A 16,801-nucleotide genomic window follows, 5' to 3' on the forward strand; every position below is an offset into this window, starting at 1 on the left:
CACACTTTACATCTTTTTGTTTTGTGTATCCCTTAACTATTTCTTTTTATGGCTTTTTTTCTTTTTATGCACCTGTGGCATATATAAGTTACTAGGCTAGAGGGTGAATTGGAGCTGCAGCTGTAGGCCTACGCCAAAGCCACAGCCACATCAGATATGAGCCACATCTGCGACCTGGCCTCAGTTTGAGGTAACACCAGATCCTTAAGCTGACTGAGGCCAGGGATTGAATCTGTATCCTCACAGGCATCATGTCAGGTTCTTAACAGCTGAGCCATGGCAGGAACTCCTCCCTTAACTATTTATTGCAGATACATATGATTTTACTACTTTTGTCTTTTAATGTTCCTACTAGTTTTATACATGGCTGATTTACTATCTTTATAGTATATTTGCCTTTATATTGAGATTTTTCCTTTGTAATTTTCTTATTCCTAGTTGTGGCTTTTTCTTTTTCACTTAGAGAAGTCCCTTTAACATCTTTTGAAAAGCTAGTTTGGTGATGCTGAACTCTTTAACACTTCTGCTTGTCTGTAGAACTTCTCATTTCTCCATCAAATCTGAATGAAAGCCTTGCCAGGCAGCATATTTCTGGTTGTTAGGTTTTCCCTTTCATCACTTTTAAATATATTGCATCACTCCCTTCAGAACCTTATGAGAGTTTCCTTGTACATAACTTTTTTCCTTGCTGTTTTTAATATTCTTTAATTTTTGTTCTTTCAATTACAGTGTGTCATGGTGTCGTCCTCTTTGGGTTGATACTATTTGGGTCTCTCTGTACTTCCTGGACCTAGGTATGTTTTCTTTCCCAGGTTATGGAAGTTTTCAGCTATTTCTTCAGTTATGTTCTCTGCCCTTTCTTTCTTCTCTTTCTGGCATCCACATAATGTGAATATTACGCTTGATGTCTTCTCAGAGGTCTTTGAATTGTCCTCATTTCTTTTTTCTGTTTATTTTCAGTGATTTCCACTACTCTGTCTTCCAGCTCCCTGATCCACTCCTCTGTATCATCTAATCTACTGTTGATTCCTTCTAGTGTATTTTTCATTTCAATTATTATATTCTTCAACTCTCTTTGGTTCTTCTTTATATTTTCTAACTCTCTGTTAACAAGTTCTAACTTCTCACTCTGCTCATGTAATCTCCTGAGTTCTTTGAATATCTTTATGATCACTACCTATTTGGTAGACTGCCTGTCTCCACTTCACTTAGCTCTTCTTAGCTCTTCACTTCTCTTCATTTGGAATATATTCCTCTGTTGCCTCATTTTTCCTAATTAGCTGTTTTTATTTCTACATCTGGCAACATATTTCAGAAACACACTTCCCACTGGTCATCAGTGCTAAATGCTCTACAGGTATCCCCTATGTGAGCTGCAAGCGCCCTTCTATTGTGGCAGTCTGACTACTGTGGGCAGTCTGGTAAGTATGGCTTGCTCCAGGTCCTGCTGGTTGCCAGGATTTGCCTAGAGTGGAGGCTTCTGGCCATTGGCTGGTAAGGCTGGGTCACGAGGCTGCTGGATAAGAGCACTGGAGTCCTATGGCTAGTTCTGGCTCACTGGTGAGTGGAACTGGATCCTGGAGTAGCTGGCTGAGGTTTCCAAGATGTCTTGGAGCTGGTATGGGCCTGCTGGTGGGTGGGTTTGGGACCCAGGGGGGAATCCACCTGCCAGCTTACCTGCAGGTAGAGCAGAGTTCCTGGGTCTCTGGCTGTAGGGCCCTAGGGATCCTGGAGCTGGTGTTGGCCTGCTGGTTGGTGGCTTGGTTCTGGTATGGAAAGCTGCTGATACAATTCTTCTGTCCAATAAAGGTATTGCGAATATTTCTTCCAATCCATATCTTGTTTTTCCTCTCTTTTATTTTAAAATAGGAATAAGGCACAAAGTTTTAAATATTTTATTTTATTTTATTTTATTTTATGGCTGTACCCACAGCATATGGAAGTTCCCAGAGAAGGCATTGAATCTGAGCCACAATTGTGACCTATGGCACAGTTGCAGCAACACTGGATTCTTTAGGCCAGGGTGGGGATCAAACCCATACCTCTGCAGCAACCCATGCTGTTGCAGTCAGATTCTTAACCCACTGTGCCACTGTAGGAACTCCCAAAGCTTTATATTTTGATGGTCCAATTTATCGATTTTTTTCTTTATGATTTATGCTTTTGTGCCCTAAAAATCCATGCCTATCCAAAGTCACAAATATTTTCTTCTGTGTTGTCTCCCAGAAGATATATAGTTTCATCTGTTACATTTAGGTTCATGATCCATTTCAAGTTAATTTTATATAAGTTGTAAGGCAGCACAACGTAAACAAAACTGCTACCAACCCTGTTGCCATAAAGGTAATTTAATATCTTTTGCTGAAAATACTCTCCTTTCCCCATTAAAATTCTTGGGACTTTTGCCAAAAATTAACTGGCCATATATCTGTGGGTCTATTTCTGTACTCTATTGTGTTCCAATGATTTATATGCCTATTTTAAAAAATAATTTCCCACTGCCTTGATTAGCCTAACTTTACAGCAAATCCTGAAATCAGGGAGTATAAGTCCTCCAAACTGATCATTTTAAAAACTGTGTTGCTATTCTAGGTTATTTGAATTTCCATATACATTTTAGAATCAGCTTGTCAGTTTCTTCAAGAAAAATTTAAAAAACAAGAAGTCTGAAGTTTTTATTGAATCTTGTATTAGTTTCCTAGAGCTATTATACTAAAGCGCCACAAACTCAGTGACTAAACAACCAAAATTTATTCTCTCACAGTTCTGGAAGCTAGAAATCCAAAATTAAGTTGACTATAGGGCCAGGCTCTCTATCTGAAGGCCCAAGAGGAGGATCCTTCTTTGCATTTTCTTAGCTTCTAGTGGTCGCTGACAACCCTTGGGCATTCCTTGGCTTATAAATGCATCACTCCGGTCAAGGCCTCCCTCTTCACATGGCCTTCTTTTCCCTGTATATCTGTGTAGCCAAATTTCTTCTTCTTAAAAGGTCATAAGAATGGGGGGGGGGGGTGAGTTCCCATCATGGCACAGTGGTTAACAAATCCGACTAGGAACCATGAGGTTGCTGGTTCGATCCCTGGCCTTCCTCAGTGGCTTAAGGATCTGGCATTGCTGTGAGCTGTGGTGCAGCTGCAGACGCAGCTCGGATCTGGTGTTGCTGTGTCTGTGGCATAGGCCGGCAGCTACAGCTCCGATTAGACCCCCTAGCCTGGGAACCTCCATATGCCGTCAGAGGGGCCCTAGAAAAGGCAAAAAGACAAAAAAAAGAAAAAAAAAGAAATTGGATTAGGGCCTACCCTAAGCTAACAATCCATGACTCCCTGTATCAGCACTAAAGATTATTGGAACAAATTTAAAATATGGCCCTTCCTCAAGGAACTTAAAATTTTGTTGAGAAGACAAAGTTAACACATAAGAAGCTATTATGAAAAATGAAAAATAGTACAGCTTAAACAATAAATTTAATTGTGTACAAAGAAGAAAAAGCATGTTCCAGGTCAGAAGTCCCAGAGATACCAAAAGACTGGTATGACAGAGAGACAGAAAAAAGGCAAGAAGCTAAGAGTCAAATAACAGAAACAAAGACACAGAAGCAGGAATTAAGATGACATAGAAAGGCAGGTGATGAGACAAAGGTAAGCAAAACAACACATCCAGAACACAGTTTGGGTCAGGAAGTAGTGAGAGGCACAGTAGTTGGAGCCCCTGCGTGGAAGGCCTTAAACGTTAGACAGCAAAATTCTGATTTGACACAGTGAGTAATACAACTACTCTGAAAGTAAGGTCTGAGGAAGATCACTTGCTTAATGGGGAGAAATAACTGAAAAAAAGAGAGTCCAGGGCAAGGATACTAGTTAGGAAGTTCCTGCTTCCTTTCTAGTCAACTCTCTATTCTGCAACAATAGTAATGTTTTTTCACTCAATCTGATTAACTCCTTTGCAGGGTTGAAACAATGAATGAAATGCTGAAGGAATGAAAGAGGACACCAAAATTTCTAACTTCAGTCTCAATAATGGTTGCATGCACCTAATAGGGACCAAGAAGGTAGAAAAGGAATATACTTTGGAGAGGAGGTATGAGTTCTGCATGGTTTATGAATAATTTAAGGTAGCAATTAAATGACAGCTAGAATTTGGCCAGATTATGACTGGGAGGCAGAGGCAAAGGGAGGAATTTCCATGTGCAGCATATCAGGAGAAATGCATAAGGCTGATCCTCATTATAGAGAGAAAGGCAGGCTCCAGGGAGTCACCTGAGACATAGGAGTCAATTTAAAAGGGAACCAGAGGTAGAGTCAGACAACCAGGAGCAAAGGGTGAGGCAGCCTGGCCAGGGCTGGGACCGGATCTTAATCAGGAACTCGGACAGAGTCCCATCCTAGAGAGAAGGCAGGACAGAAATAAGGAAGTAGTTGTGGAATAATAATGGCTAACACAACACATATTCAACGTTTCCTTTTTTTTTTTTAACTATGTGGTAGACATTGTTCTAAGCATTTAAATGAATTTAATCATTTAACTTTACAAGAATGAGAAAGATAATTATTTTTGTCTTCATTTTACAGATGAGGAACCAAGGCACAGAGAAGTGATTTGTCCAAGATTTTACACATATTAAATGGCAGAGCCAGGAGTTTGAACCCACGATAATGAACACCTATTATGTTCCAGGATTTTTATATATACTTATTCGGTATGTGTATGAATGTTGTGTACACACACACACACACAGTAAGAATATCTTCTGGGGGAAAAAAAGCAATATGCTTCCCATCCTCCTTTCTGTCACATGACCTTTTTACCCCTTTTCCTACCCAAGCAAAGGTATATACTGCCTCAAGGAGGATTACGGTGGTGAAAGAGCAAAAGAGGTCAGAAAGAGGAAAGAAAAAGCAATGTGTGTGTCACAGATTACGCCTATCATGGGCTGAACTCTGTTCCCCCAAAACCCATATACTGAAGTTTCAGCCTTTAGTATCCCTAGCTTATTTGGAAATCGGGTCTTTAAGAGGTGATTAAGTTAAAATCATCCTAATCAAAAATGACTGGTGTCCTTATAAGAGACACCAGGCATGCAGGAACATAGCAGCACAACTAAATGATGACAAAGCAGCAAGAAGGTAGCCATCCTCAAGCCAAGGAAAGAGGCTCCAGAAGAAATCAACCTGCTGGCACCTCAACCTTCGACTTCTAGATTTCAGAACAGTCAGAACATAAATTTCTGTTGCCTTTTTTTAGGGCCACAGGTGGGGCATTTGGAATTTCCCAGGCTAGGAGTCCAACTGGAGCTACAGCTGCCAGCCTATACCACAGCCACAGTAATGCCAGAACTGAACCATATCTGTGACCTATACCACAGCTCACGGCAACGCTGGATCTTTAACCCACAGAGTAGGGCATGGATCCAACCTGAGTCCTCATGGATACCAGTCAGGTTCCTTTCCACTGAGCCATGATGGAAACTCCTCTGTTGCTTTTTGGTCAACCAATCTGTGGTACTTTATATGGCAACAGCTAGCAAACTAATACACACCTCAAGGATAAAACCATTTATGGAGGGAGGCACACACACAAAAAATTAAGTAAATGTAGGGGGACTCTCAGAGAAGTAGAGCTTGTTTCTCACTTCCCTGAACAATTTCAAGCTCCCTTAAAGAATTTGTGTATTCTAGGGAGTTCCCATCGTGGCACAGTGGTTAACGAATCTGACTAGGAACCATGAAGTTGCGGGTTGGATCCCTGGCCTTGCTCAGTGGGTTAACGATCCGGCGTTGCCGTGAGCTGTGAGCTCGGATCCCGCATTGCTGTGGCTCTGGCGGAGGCTGGCGGCTACAGCTCCAATTAGACCCCTAGCCTGGGAACCTCCCATATGCCGCAGGAGCGGCCCAAGAAATGGCAAAAAGACAAAAAAAAAAAAAAAAAAAAAAAAGAATACACACACACACACACAAAGAATTTGTGTATTCTAGGAGTTCCCTCCCTGGCACAGCGGAAATGAATCCGATTAGGAACCATGAGGTTGAGGGTTCAATCCCTGGCCTCTCTCAGTGGGTTAAGGATCTGGTATTGCTGTGAGCTGTGGTGTAGATAGCAGACACAGCTCAGATCCTGTGTTGCTGTGGCTGTGGTGTAGGCTGGCAGCTAAGGCTCTGATTTGACCCCTAGCCTGGGAACCTCCACATGCTGTGGGAATGGCCCTAAAAAGCAAAAAAAAAAAAGAATTCCTGTATTCTAACAGTGCAGGTAACGGACTGAAAATCGCAGGATAGCATAATAAATTAGAAGATGTCCAATATCACCTGATTCCTGTGGAGCTGGATTCCTAGATTTCCAAAGATAGCCTAACAGTAGCAATGAACATACCCAACACCTAGGTCTTGATTTCCAATACCATTTTCCAATAAAAGGAATCAGGGCTCCTTGGACTAGGATTTTTGGACTGGGACAAGAAGTAAACAAGATAAGCCTGAGCATCTTAGCCCAGCCAGAAAGTTAAGGGAGGAGTATGTCACAACGATAGGGTACTATGTCAAAGGAATATAGGAGGCAACTGAAAGAGCTCCCAGTGGCCAAAGTTGAAACAACAAAATAAATAAAGTAGCACTGGTTTATAACCTAAAATATAAAATATCTAGTAGTCCATACTGATATAAATAAATGATTAAATAAATTAACAAATAAGAGAGAAGAGACAAAGGTCCATGCAGAAAAATTCAAACAATTTATACAGATAATCTGCCCTTAAGGAAATAGATCATAACTCCCAACTCATTAAGTGTTGCCTGAACATAGTAACTTCCTTCCAAAGAGTACAGCATGGGAAAGGAGAAGGAAAAAAAAGAATAACTTTACAGTGGAGAAATCTGACACATACTACCTGAAGCCAGGTGACCAAGGTTAGCATCTAGTGATAAGTCATTTTTGGAAATGTTCCCTTGATATGCTATGTGACGAAAATGGCACATCTGTGGTCTTCCTCCCCCGAGTCTACTCCTGAGAAAAGATTCAAACAAATCCCAATTGAGGAATATTCTAAGAAATACCTGACCGATAATCCTCAAAATTGTCAAGATGATCAAAAACAAGGAGTCTTAAAAAACTGTCACAACCACAAGAAGCCCAAAGAGACATGACAACTAAATGCAACAGAGAACCCTGGATGGGATCCTGGAACAGAAAAAGGGCATCAGGGAAAAACTGAGAAAATCTGAAAAAGTATGGACTTCAGCTAATAATAGTGTATCAATAGGGCTTCACTAATCATGACAAATATGTCATATTAATGCAGGATATTAATAACAGGAGAAACTAGGGGTGGGGTGTGAGGAAACTTTCTGTACTATTTCTTGCAATAATTCCATAGGTCTAAAATGTTCTAAAATAGGGGGGCTTTTTGAGTTTTTTTGTCATTTTGTCTTTTCTAGGGCTGCACCTGTGGCATATGGAGGTTCCCAGGCTAGGGGTCGAATCGGAGCTGTAGCCACCGGCCTACACCAGAGCCACAGCAATGCGGGATCCGAGCTACCTCTGCGACCTACACCACAGCTCAGGGCAACGCTGGATCCTTATCCCACTGAGCAAGGCTAGGGATAGAACCCACAACCTCATGGTTCCTAGTCGGATTCATTAACCACTGAGCCAGGATGGGAACTCCATTTTTTTTTTTTTTTAATGTAGCCTGCGCAAGGACTTGCTTGCCAACACTCCCTACACACACATCCTACCTAAGGCAGCTAGCTCATCAGGGCAAAGGGAATTTTGGTGTGGAACATCTGTAGAGTGGAGAAGGATATATAGGGAGGTGATGCCACCATATGATCCTGGTCTCCGAGAGTGTCAAGGAAGTACCCAGTTAGGCTTCCAAATACCACTGTTGATACTTAAAGACTCTGGCTTGAGGAACCCCAAACCACATGCAGATCTGTGGTCACTGCTCACATTGTCCTGGGGACGTATATGATTTAACCTACAACTCAGATATTACCACGACAGTAAGAATATTAATAGTCAAGACACCTTAGGCTGCAACTAAAGAAATCTCAACTTGACTAGCTTAAACAATAAGGAAATTTTTAAAATCTCACATAACAAGTGCCAATATTCTATTGTAACATTCTACTCTGTCATCTTCAGTGCCTCAGCCATTCCTTAACTAACTCTCCAGGCAATCTAGTTGCTTCAATTTCAGGAAATCACATGCACAAACAACATCTGGCTCTTTGGAAGAGTACTGGTCAGGTATTTTATAGAATGTCCCTGAATATGAGCTTATGATTAGACTGGAGATTTTTGATTTGGGGGAAGAATACCACAGAGGTGCAAGTGTGACTCTTTTATGGAGCAAGGAAACTTCTCCCTCAAAACTCACTAGCTAGGCCCCTCCTAAACTAATCACTGGGAATAATGAAATTACCACAGTCAGTTTAGACCAAACAGGACCCAGCTCTGAGTCACAGGGAAGGAATATCCTTGGGGCTGTGTGTGTGTGTGTGTGTGGTGTGTCTGTGCATGGGTTTTGTCTGCAAAAAACGAAGGGGGTATGAATGACTAGAGGGCCACTGCCAGTGTCTGCTATAGGTAAAAACCCTGAAAGGCAGAACCTTTACTCTAAAAAGACTACATTAACATGATTAAACATTAAAAAAAGTCTACTTTAAAATGGAAGACACTTTTAATTGCCAAATTTACTTCTCCTTTCTCCAACACTAATCACCACCCAGAGGAATTTTATGTCATTTATAGAAAATAAATCCCTCCTCCCAGCTCTTGAGCAAGGGGGTAGCAAGAATAAAGAAAACACTTATGAAAGACAAATTTCATCTATACCTCATTTAGACCAAGATAACCCTTGCTATTGACAGCTCAAAGCTTCTTCATTAACCCCAAGAACAAACATTCACAAACACTCCAACAATGATACTACAGCTAGTTCAAAACATGAACCTTGACATACAAATAAGAGATACAGATTTGTGAACCAGATGCATAGAGTATTAGCCAAACAATAGTTAAGTTACCTAGGGCAACATTTCCCAAACTAGTATGCTTTGCTACATTCTTCTGTACCATGGTAACAAACAGGGCATTGAAAACAGAAGTCTTTGATCAAATTAACTGAGATTTTGTTAAAAAAAATTAAATACGCTCCTTTACTAAAATATTTCTCAGAGCCTTTATATGCTAGCAGGCATCTCCAAGAGAGGAATATATACTTAAACCATGTAACATTGCCCTCCAAAAAGAGGTTTTCCTTTATTCTCCTATCTATAAACAATTCCTAGGGCAGTATTCTGTTCAATAACATCTTGAGAAATACTGCTCTAGGGGAAAGCAAAGGGCCAGGAATAAAGTCTATTATTATTAGGCAGTTGGAGGAGAAAAAAATATCCAGTAAAGAATATAATGAAGAAAGCAGGAAACAAATCTGGAAAGTTAAATGATACAGAAGTGAGAAAGGAGATAGTTTCCCAAAAAAACTAGAGATAATCAATTACTGAAAGATTAAACAGAATGAGAATTAAAATGTTTTTTGGATTTGACGAGCAAGACTTCAAGAGAACAACTTCAGAAAACATGAGGAAAGAAGGTTGGCAAACGGAATTTAAAAAAAAAAAAAAAAAAAAAAAAAAAGAGTTCCCATTGTGGCTCAGTGGTTAACGAATCCGACTAGGAACCATGAGGCTGCAGGTTCGATCCCTGGCCTTGCTCAGTGGGTTAACGATCCGGTGTCACCCTGAGCTGGTAGGTCGCAGACATGGCTTGGATCCGGCGTTGCTGTGGCTCTGGTGTAGGCCGGCGGCTACAGCTCCAATTCGACCCCTAGCCTGGGAACCTCCATATGCTGTGGGAGCGACCCAAGAAATGGCAAAAAGACAAAAAATAAAAATAAACATAAAAGATTAGGATGGGGATGAAAAAAGAAACTGATTTAGTATTTATAGACCACCAATAACTGGAGGTTAGCAGTGACAGTAAAAACAAGACATTGGTTGATTGGAAGAAAGGAGTATATACAAGGATAAAAATAATTTTAGAACAGCCAACACCTACACTTTTTTGAAGGTAAAAGTGAAAACCTACCTAAAGAAACTGATAATTATAATCCAAGAGATGAAAGAAATGGAATCCAGAGTATAAATTACCGGAATACTTACCTTTTTTTCCCAGACTGGAGAGAATTTGAATAATAAAGCCTAACCATTAAAGTCTGAAGACCTCATTTCAATACTCTGAAATTTCATGGATTTCTGCCTACTCCATCCAAGAGAATTTTTCAGTCTATAGAATTCAGTATGTAGTATGCTTATAAATTTGCCGACCTGTTGCTCTTCTCAGAAGCTGCCTATATTAATGTGAAGGTGTAAATTATTAAAAAAGCACTTACCTGAGGGTCTCAATCTTCATGAAATAAGAAGTAAGATAGAGGCTGGTGACAATAAGGAAACTGGAGCTCAGGAGATTTTAATTTAAAATGACTTACTACAAATAATTTTAATATACAATATAAAAACTTATAATAATAATAACAGGAACACACAAAAAACAATGTGAAGATTACCAAGAAAGGGTCCAGAATGGAAGACATCTACTTATTCTACCTAAAAATTTTCACACTCTAGTATATCAACAGAAGTTGCATAGGACATAAGTTAATAATATAATAAACATATATAGTTATATATGTTAAGAAGTTAATATTATAATTCATAAGTTAATAACATAATTCCCAATACTCTGGTGAGAACAAAGACTATTCAGTACCGGGTCTAGTTCCAGTCTAGCTCTAAACTTTTTAAATTTAAACTTTGTATGGCTGTCCACCCAGTAAAACACCAACCCTAATAGCTACTTAAGCATACAAAATTTCATTTTTTTATTTCCTTTCAATATCAGTGAGGAAAATGACATAAGACTGTTGGCTTAGAACATATTTTTAGATTCTATCTTTTTGGCTAATTCATTAAGAATTCAAATTGTGTAGATAATTTTTGATTAAATATGTCCAAGTCACAAGTATGGCTCATATATGGTTCCAGAACCCATCCATCAGAACATTATCGTCACAAAAAAAGGCAGTAATAGCTGATCTTTAACTGCTTAATACAGAGCCCTATAGAGATAGTCGAAAAATATATGGTGACCATATATTTAAGTAATAATAAGTAGTTAGAGGAGGCCCCATTCTTTAAATAAAGAAATTGATAATGATCGGTGTGCACGGAATAAAAGATAAGGCAATAATACACCAAACCTAGCATTCTCCAGATCTGTCCATCTGTAAACGTAAGGCGGCCGGCCACATAGGCCAAATGTTTACAACTGCCAGCTCAGCAGCTGAGCTTGGAGAAAAGGCGGCATCCACACACAGGCCACTCTTGAGAACCAGAACTTAGAGCTAGTTTCGTCTGGAAGGGACCGGAAAATGTGGTGGTGATAAACTGGCTAAGGTCTAACAGAAATAGGGTTGTTAGCGGTAAGGGTAGCCTCCGAGGCTGCAATTCTGGAAGGCATAAGGCAACCGGGATCAGGCTAAACAACCCCACCACGAAGCTGAAAAAAATATATATATGGGAATTGAGGGGAGAGGACTGGTCCTTACCTTGTCATCCTCGCATCTTTTCCCGAGGCCCTCCCTGGCCTGCAGCCGGCTGCTGAGGCGGCCGTAGTCGGCCTCTTTCTGGTCAATCTGTTTCTTGTGCGAGTCCACCAAGAGCAGGAGGTCCGAATTGCGCTTCTCCAGGCGCCCGCGGGCTACCTCTGTGCGCTGGACCTGGCCCTGCAGCTCGGCCACTTCCTCCTGAAGCAGGACGTGGCGGGAGGAGATGCTCCAGTAGTTGAAGGCGAGGACAGCGATCACGACCAGCAGGACCACCAACACGAAGGAGGGCAGGCGGCCCGCCCGCCGGTTGGCCCCGAAACCGACCATGGAGCCGAAGCAGGCTGTGCCCGGGAGCCTCAGCGCCAACACCTGCAGGCAGAAGCTCAGGCCGCGGCTGCCGAGTTGCCTGGGGGACGCAGCCCCAGGGCCAGCTGAAGGAGGAGGCGGGCGGAATCGTCCGCCTGTAAGCCGGAGAAGGGGGCGGGGCCGCAAGCCGCTGGACCCTCCCCGCCCCCTCTCCTCAAATCCGGCCGACGCGCTTTCCCGAGGCTTTGAATTAGATTCTGCAACAGCTGGGCGGAACCGGAGAAGCAAGCCGCTGGCACCCGAGGTCCAACACCTCAGGGTTAGGAGGCGGGGAAAAGAGCCGGAAGGGGGTGGATTTAACTCGGGCCCCGCCCATTGTCTGAGTCCGGGTCGCCAAGGGGGCCATTTCCTAGTTTCCGCCAACACCCCCTCTTCTCGCGAGAAAGTGGGCTGCTCTCGATCTTCGCAGTCTTATCTCGCGAGGGTTATCCCTGTCAGGAAGAGTGTTGTATTTATTTTGGCGACTTGGGTTAGCTCGTGTACCTGAATCGGATCCCCTTCAGCTTTTACCTGCTCAATTCCCTTGCCCCGGGGTCTAGGAATGCCTATCCTGCTCTGTCCCTCGTGAGAGTTTTTTGTTTTTGAGGACATCTGAGGCAGCGACCGCTATGTAGGGAACACATAGGTGAGCTGCGGGCAGAAAGGGCGACTGGAAAGATTTTGTACTTGCTTCAGTAGATTTTCTCGCTTGTGCTAACAATGTGGAGGAAAAAATAACAACTAAAAAAAAAAATGCCATAAAATAGCGGTGCCCCGAACATTAAGGAGAAAAGCCAGAGAAACTAAGCTTTAGGACTAAAAGAGGGTGGTTCCAGCCCGCTTTCCAAGGTTACTGCCTCCACCAAGGGAAAGAATTCCAGAATTGTGTGAGCCCCTGTTCTTAAACTCACTGCTGCTTTTGCCTGGAGCTGGGCTTCCAAGTAGAAAGTCCAAAAGCTGCCCACAATGAATGATAACTTAACGCTGATACTGACAGCAAGCACGTTTTGGAGTTGATGTGATAGCTGTCTTACAAATTGTTTTTGCATGCTTAATCTCTTTATCTCTCAACAACACAGTTTTACAGATGAGGAATCCAACACACAAAAATATACCAGAAACTTTCTCAAAGTGCCATATCTTGTTTGAGACAAAACCAGTCTTGAGTCTGGTCACTGGTCTCTAACATCATTGCTGTTTGCATTACACCAGGCTGACTGCTGCTATATGTTCGCCATTAATTACAGTGATGCAGAAAAAGTAACCTCTTTTGCATATTTCTTGCATAAAAGTTTTAAAAGTTATTGATGCTATCCTGTTTAAGGAGAAAATGGAGTCCCTTTATTTTTCAGACCTCAGGATCAAGAACTTCCATAAGCATAAAACCCCCCAAACACAAAAACTTTGGTATTTTCATTTGAATCAGAGTGGTATGATGTTGAGGCAGGAAGATTTGTCATCTTTGAATAATTAGTATTCCCGTCCATTTCAAAAATAAAGTTACTTGCCTAATAGTCCTAGGGTAGCCTGGAAGAATTATTGCACCTTCAAAGAATGATGATTTCTCTCTCAGAGATACAGAAAAACACCACCAACATTATTAATATTTACTTCACATCAAACTTGAGCCCTTTGCTCTGGCATAAGATCTAAGAAATCTCAAGTCTCAAAAGACAAGCAGACTTTGGCAAAAAGGAGCAAGGCAAAAATGGGAAAACCCTGACTGTAATGGATCCACCTGTTCTTTCCTCAACTTCATAAGGAAGTTGGCCTTGCTTTGCTTAGCCAGCAGTTAAAAATTAACCTATAAAATGATGTTAACTGCTTAAGATGTTACTCTTTCCTAAAGCGTTTTTTATGGAATTCTGGCATGCAAAATATATTATTTACAAAACATTCACATATATTTTTTCATCAGACGCTTAAAGAACTATCTACTTAGTACTATTATTCCATTTTCCAGATATGGAAGTAACTTGCTCAAAATCATACATCTAATAAATGACGGGGTTGGAGTTCCCATCGTGGTTCAGTGGTTAACGAACCTGACTAGGAATGAGGTTGCGGGTTCAATACCTGGCCTTGCTCAGTGGGTTAAGGATCCAGAGTTGCCATGAGCTGTGGTGTAGGTCGCAGATGCAGCAGCTCGGATCTGGCATTGCTGTGGCTGTGGTATAGGCCAGCAGCTACAGCTCCAATTCAACCCCTAGCCTGGGAACCTCCATATGCCGTGGGTGTGGCCCTGGAAAAGACATTAAAAAAAAAAAAAAAAAAAGCAGTGTTGAAGCTTGAAAAAAATTTTTTTGTTTTGATGGTTACCCCTTCAAGCTCTTCCCCCTAATGGAGATATCATGAAGACAGTGCATATGTGCCTTCATATAGATGCTTCTAGATTAGGCATTAAACAATTCGAGGTAAAGTCTATTCCTTAAGCCAAGTGATCAAGGTTAACAACAACATTGATAAGTCATGTTGATATGTACCCTTGATATGATGTAATGATAGTAGCACTCTGTGGTCTTCCCCAAACTCATAACCCTATTTAATCACGAGGAAAATATCAAACTAATCTCAGTTGAGGGATAGTTCTAGAAAATACCTGACCAATAATCCTACAGACTAACAGTCATAGAAAATAAGGAAAGTGAAAAACTTTCACAACCAAAAGAGGGTAATGTAGTTACCTAGATAGGACCCTAGAGTGGGTAAATGACAGGTGAAAACTGAGGAAATTTGAATAAACTATAGACCTATAATTAATAATGTTATGGAGTTCCCAGCATGGTGTGGTGGGTTAAGAATCCAACTGCAGCGGCTTGAGTCACTGCAGAGACACAGGTTTGACCCCCAGCCAGTGCAGTGGGTTAAGGACCCCAAGTTGCTGCAGTAGCAACATAGGTTGCAGCTGTGGCTCAGATTGAGTACCTGGCTGTGGAACTTGCATATGCCTTGGGTGTAGCCATAAAATTTTAAATAATAATAATAATGTTTCATTATTGGTTGATTGTCTCAAATGTGCCATGCTAATACAGGGTGTTAATATATGGGGAAAATGAGATGTAGGGTACATAGGAACTGTAGTATTTTTACAGATTTTTATATTTCTAAAGCCATTCTAAAATTTTTAAAATTAGTTTTAAAAATTTCCAGAGTTCCTATCGTGGCGCGGTGGTTAACGAATCTGACTAGGAACCATGAGGTTGCGGGTTCAGTCCCTGCCCTTGCTCAGTGGGTTAAGGATCCGGCGTTGCCGTGAGCTGTGATGTAGGTTGCAGACTCGGCGCAGATCCCACGTTGCTGTGGCTCTGGCAAAGGCTGGCAGCTGCAGCTCCGATTCGACCCCTAGCCTGGGAACCTCCATATGCTGCAGGAGCAGCCCAAGAAGTGGCAAAAAGACAAAAATAAAATAAAATAAATAAAAAGTTCCTATTTGGGGAGGTATCTTTTATGTTATCAAGTATAGATGTAAATATATTCATATCATTGGAAAGGCAGTATAAACTAAATAAATAATATTTTAAGATTTAATTGAAAGGAAAGCATCCATTCTAGAGCAGCAAGTGAGGTTAAATTATAGAAATTTATAACTTGTTTTTATATATCTAAAGGCAAAAATCATGTTTTTTTTTTCTCTCGTACAATCTTGACCTTTTCTTGAGCTAAAACAGTGTTCGGCATATGTTGTCTTTAGTAAACATTGACTTAAAATTTTTGATGTGCTGAAGTTTAGTAGAGTTTTTTCCTCAATATTTAGGACATCGAGTAGAACTAGGTTGGAGAAGGTGGCAGCTCATAGGAATAGGAAACATGCAAATTGTTAGGCAAGTTCTCTCCATTGCAAATGAAAAAAAAAAAGCTAAAATGGTTTAAGCAATATTTAAGTAAGAAATATGTTTGAGTGATACTAGGATAATTCACAGTACTACTGGAAGAGATTATTATAGATTATTTCTGTTTCTGCCCTCTGATTCACTTTATTCTCTCCTACACCAGATGGCCCTTTTCCTCGTAGACAGGAAATGTGGCCCCAACATCCCTAGGGAGACATCCTGCCAGTTCTATGATCTGAGAAGCAAGGCTTTTTTTTTTTTTTTTTTTTTTTTTTTTTCTAGCTAGTACAAAAATGACCAGGGAAGGATTCTGGTTGTCCAAACCTGATCATGTGCACAAAACTAGTAACTATTACTGTGGCCAGGTGGGTGAGGTATTATGATTGCTCCAGCATGGGACACTCCTTTTGTGGCCAGTGGGTTGCCAGATGCCAAGAAACAAAGTGTTGGATTGACCAAAACAAATCATGTTAGCTACTACTGAGATTTCTTTTTCCCGACATGTATTACTTCCATTCCAATTAAAAACAGTAAATGACTGAATAAAGTCATGGCATCCCAGGTTGGTTTCCACAGGAAATAAACTCTGAAATGGGGATTAGTAATAGGAAGGTTTTTTTAGGGAGTGTTCCTGGGGTCACCACCCACAGAAGGGAAGGAAAGGGAGGAAAACAGGATGGGCAGAGAGAGAAGCTGGGCTGCTATGAAGTCTCAATGAAAGCCTCAGCTACCACCACCTCTTCAAAGTTGTCATCATTTGGAGGGATCCAGGCCTTTATAACCCCACATCAAACAGGTTTTAGATAGCTAGGGGGAAAGGTATAGCAGGCTGTGTGCTAACTCTAGTCAATTAGTAACAATGCCTGGATTGCTGAACGTATGTATGTGTGCATGTATTTATTTGACTTACAATGTATTAGTTTCAAGTGTACAGCAAAGTAAATCAGTTAAATATATACACATTATTTTTCCCATATAGGTGATTACAGAATATTGAATAGATTTCCCTCTTCTGTATAGCAGG

General features: G+C 41.1%; 1 protein-coding gene across 2 annotated transcripts in view; it reads right to left on the minus strand.

Annotated features, from left to right (window-relative positions):
- GOLM2 (golgi membrane protein 2) overlaps positions 1-12,237 on the minus strand; it is a 106,101-nt gene extending 93,864 nt beyond the window's left edge. For both annotated transcript variants that reach the window (XM_013993061.3, XM_021096541.2), the window contains exon 1: positions 11,603-12,237. In XM_013993061.3, the coding sequence (XP_013848515.2) occupies positions 11,603-11,929 (327 nt within the window). In that variant the 5' untranslated portion in view covers positions 11,930-12,237. The remainder of the gene's footprint in view (positions 1-11,602) is intronic.
- Between the last annotated feature and the right edge of the window lie 4,564 nt (positions 12,238-16,801).

The sequence above is a fragment of the Sus scrofa genome, chromosome 1, assembly GCF_054392235.1.
Source record: "Sus scrofa isolate SSC_HxYL_T2T_F1_AM1 chromosome 1, Sscrofa_HxYL_maternal_Yorkshire_Landrace_v2.0, whole genome shotgun sequence".
NCBI classification, from domain to species: Eukaryota; Metazoa; Chordata; class Mammalia; order Artiodactyla; family Suidae; genus Sus; species Sus scrofa.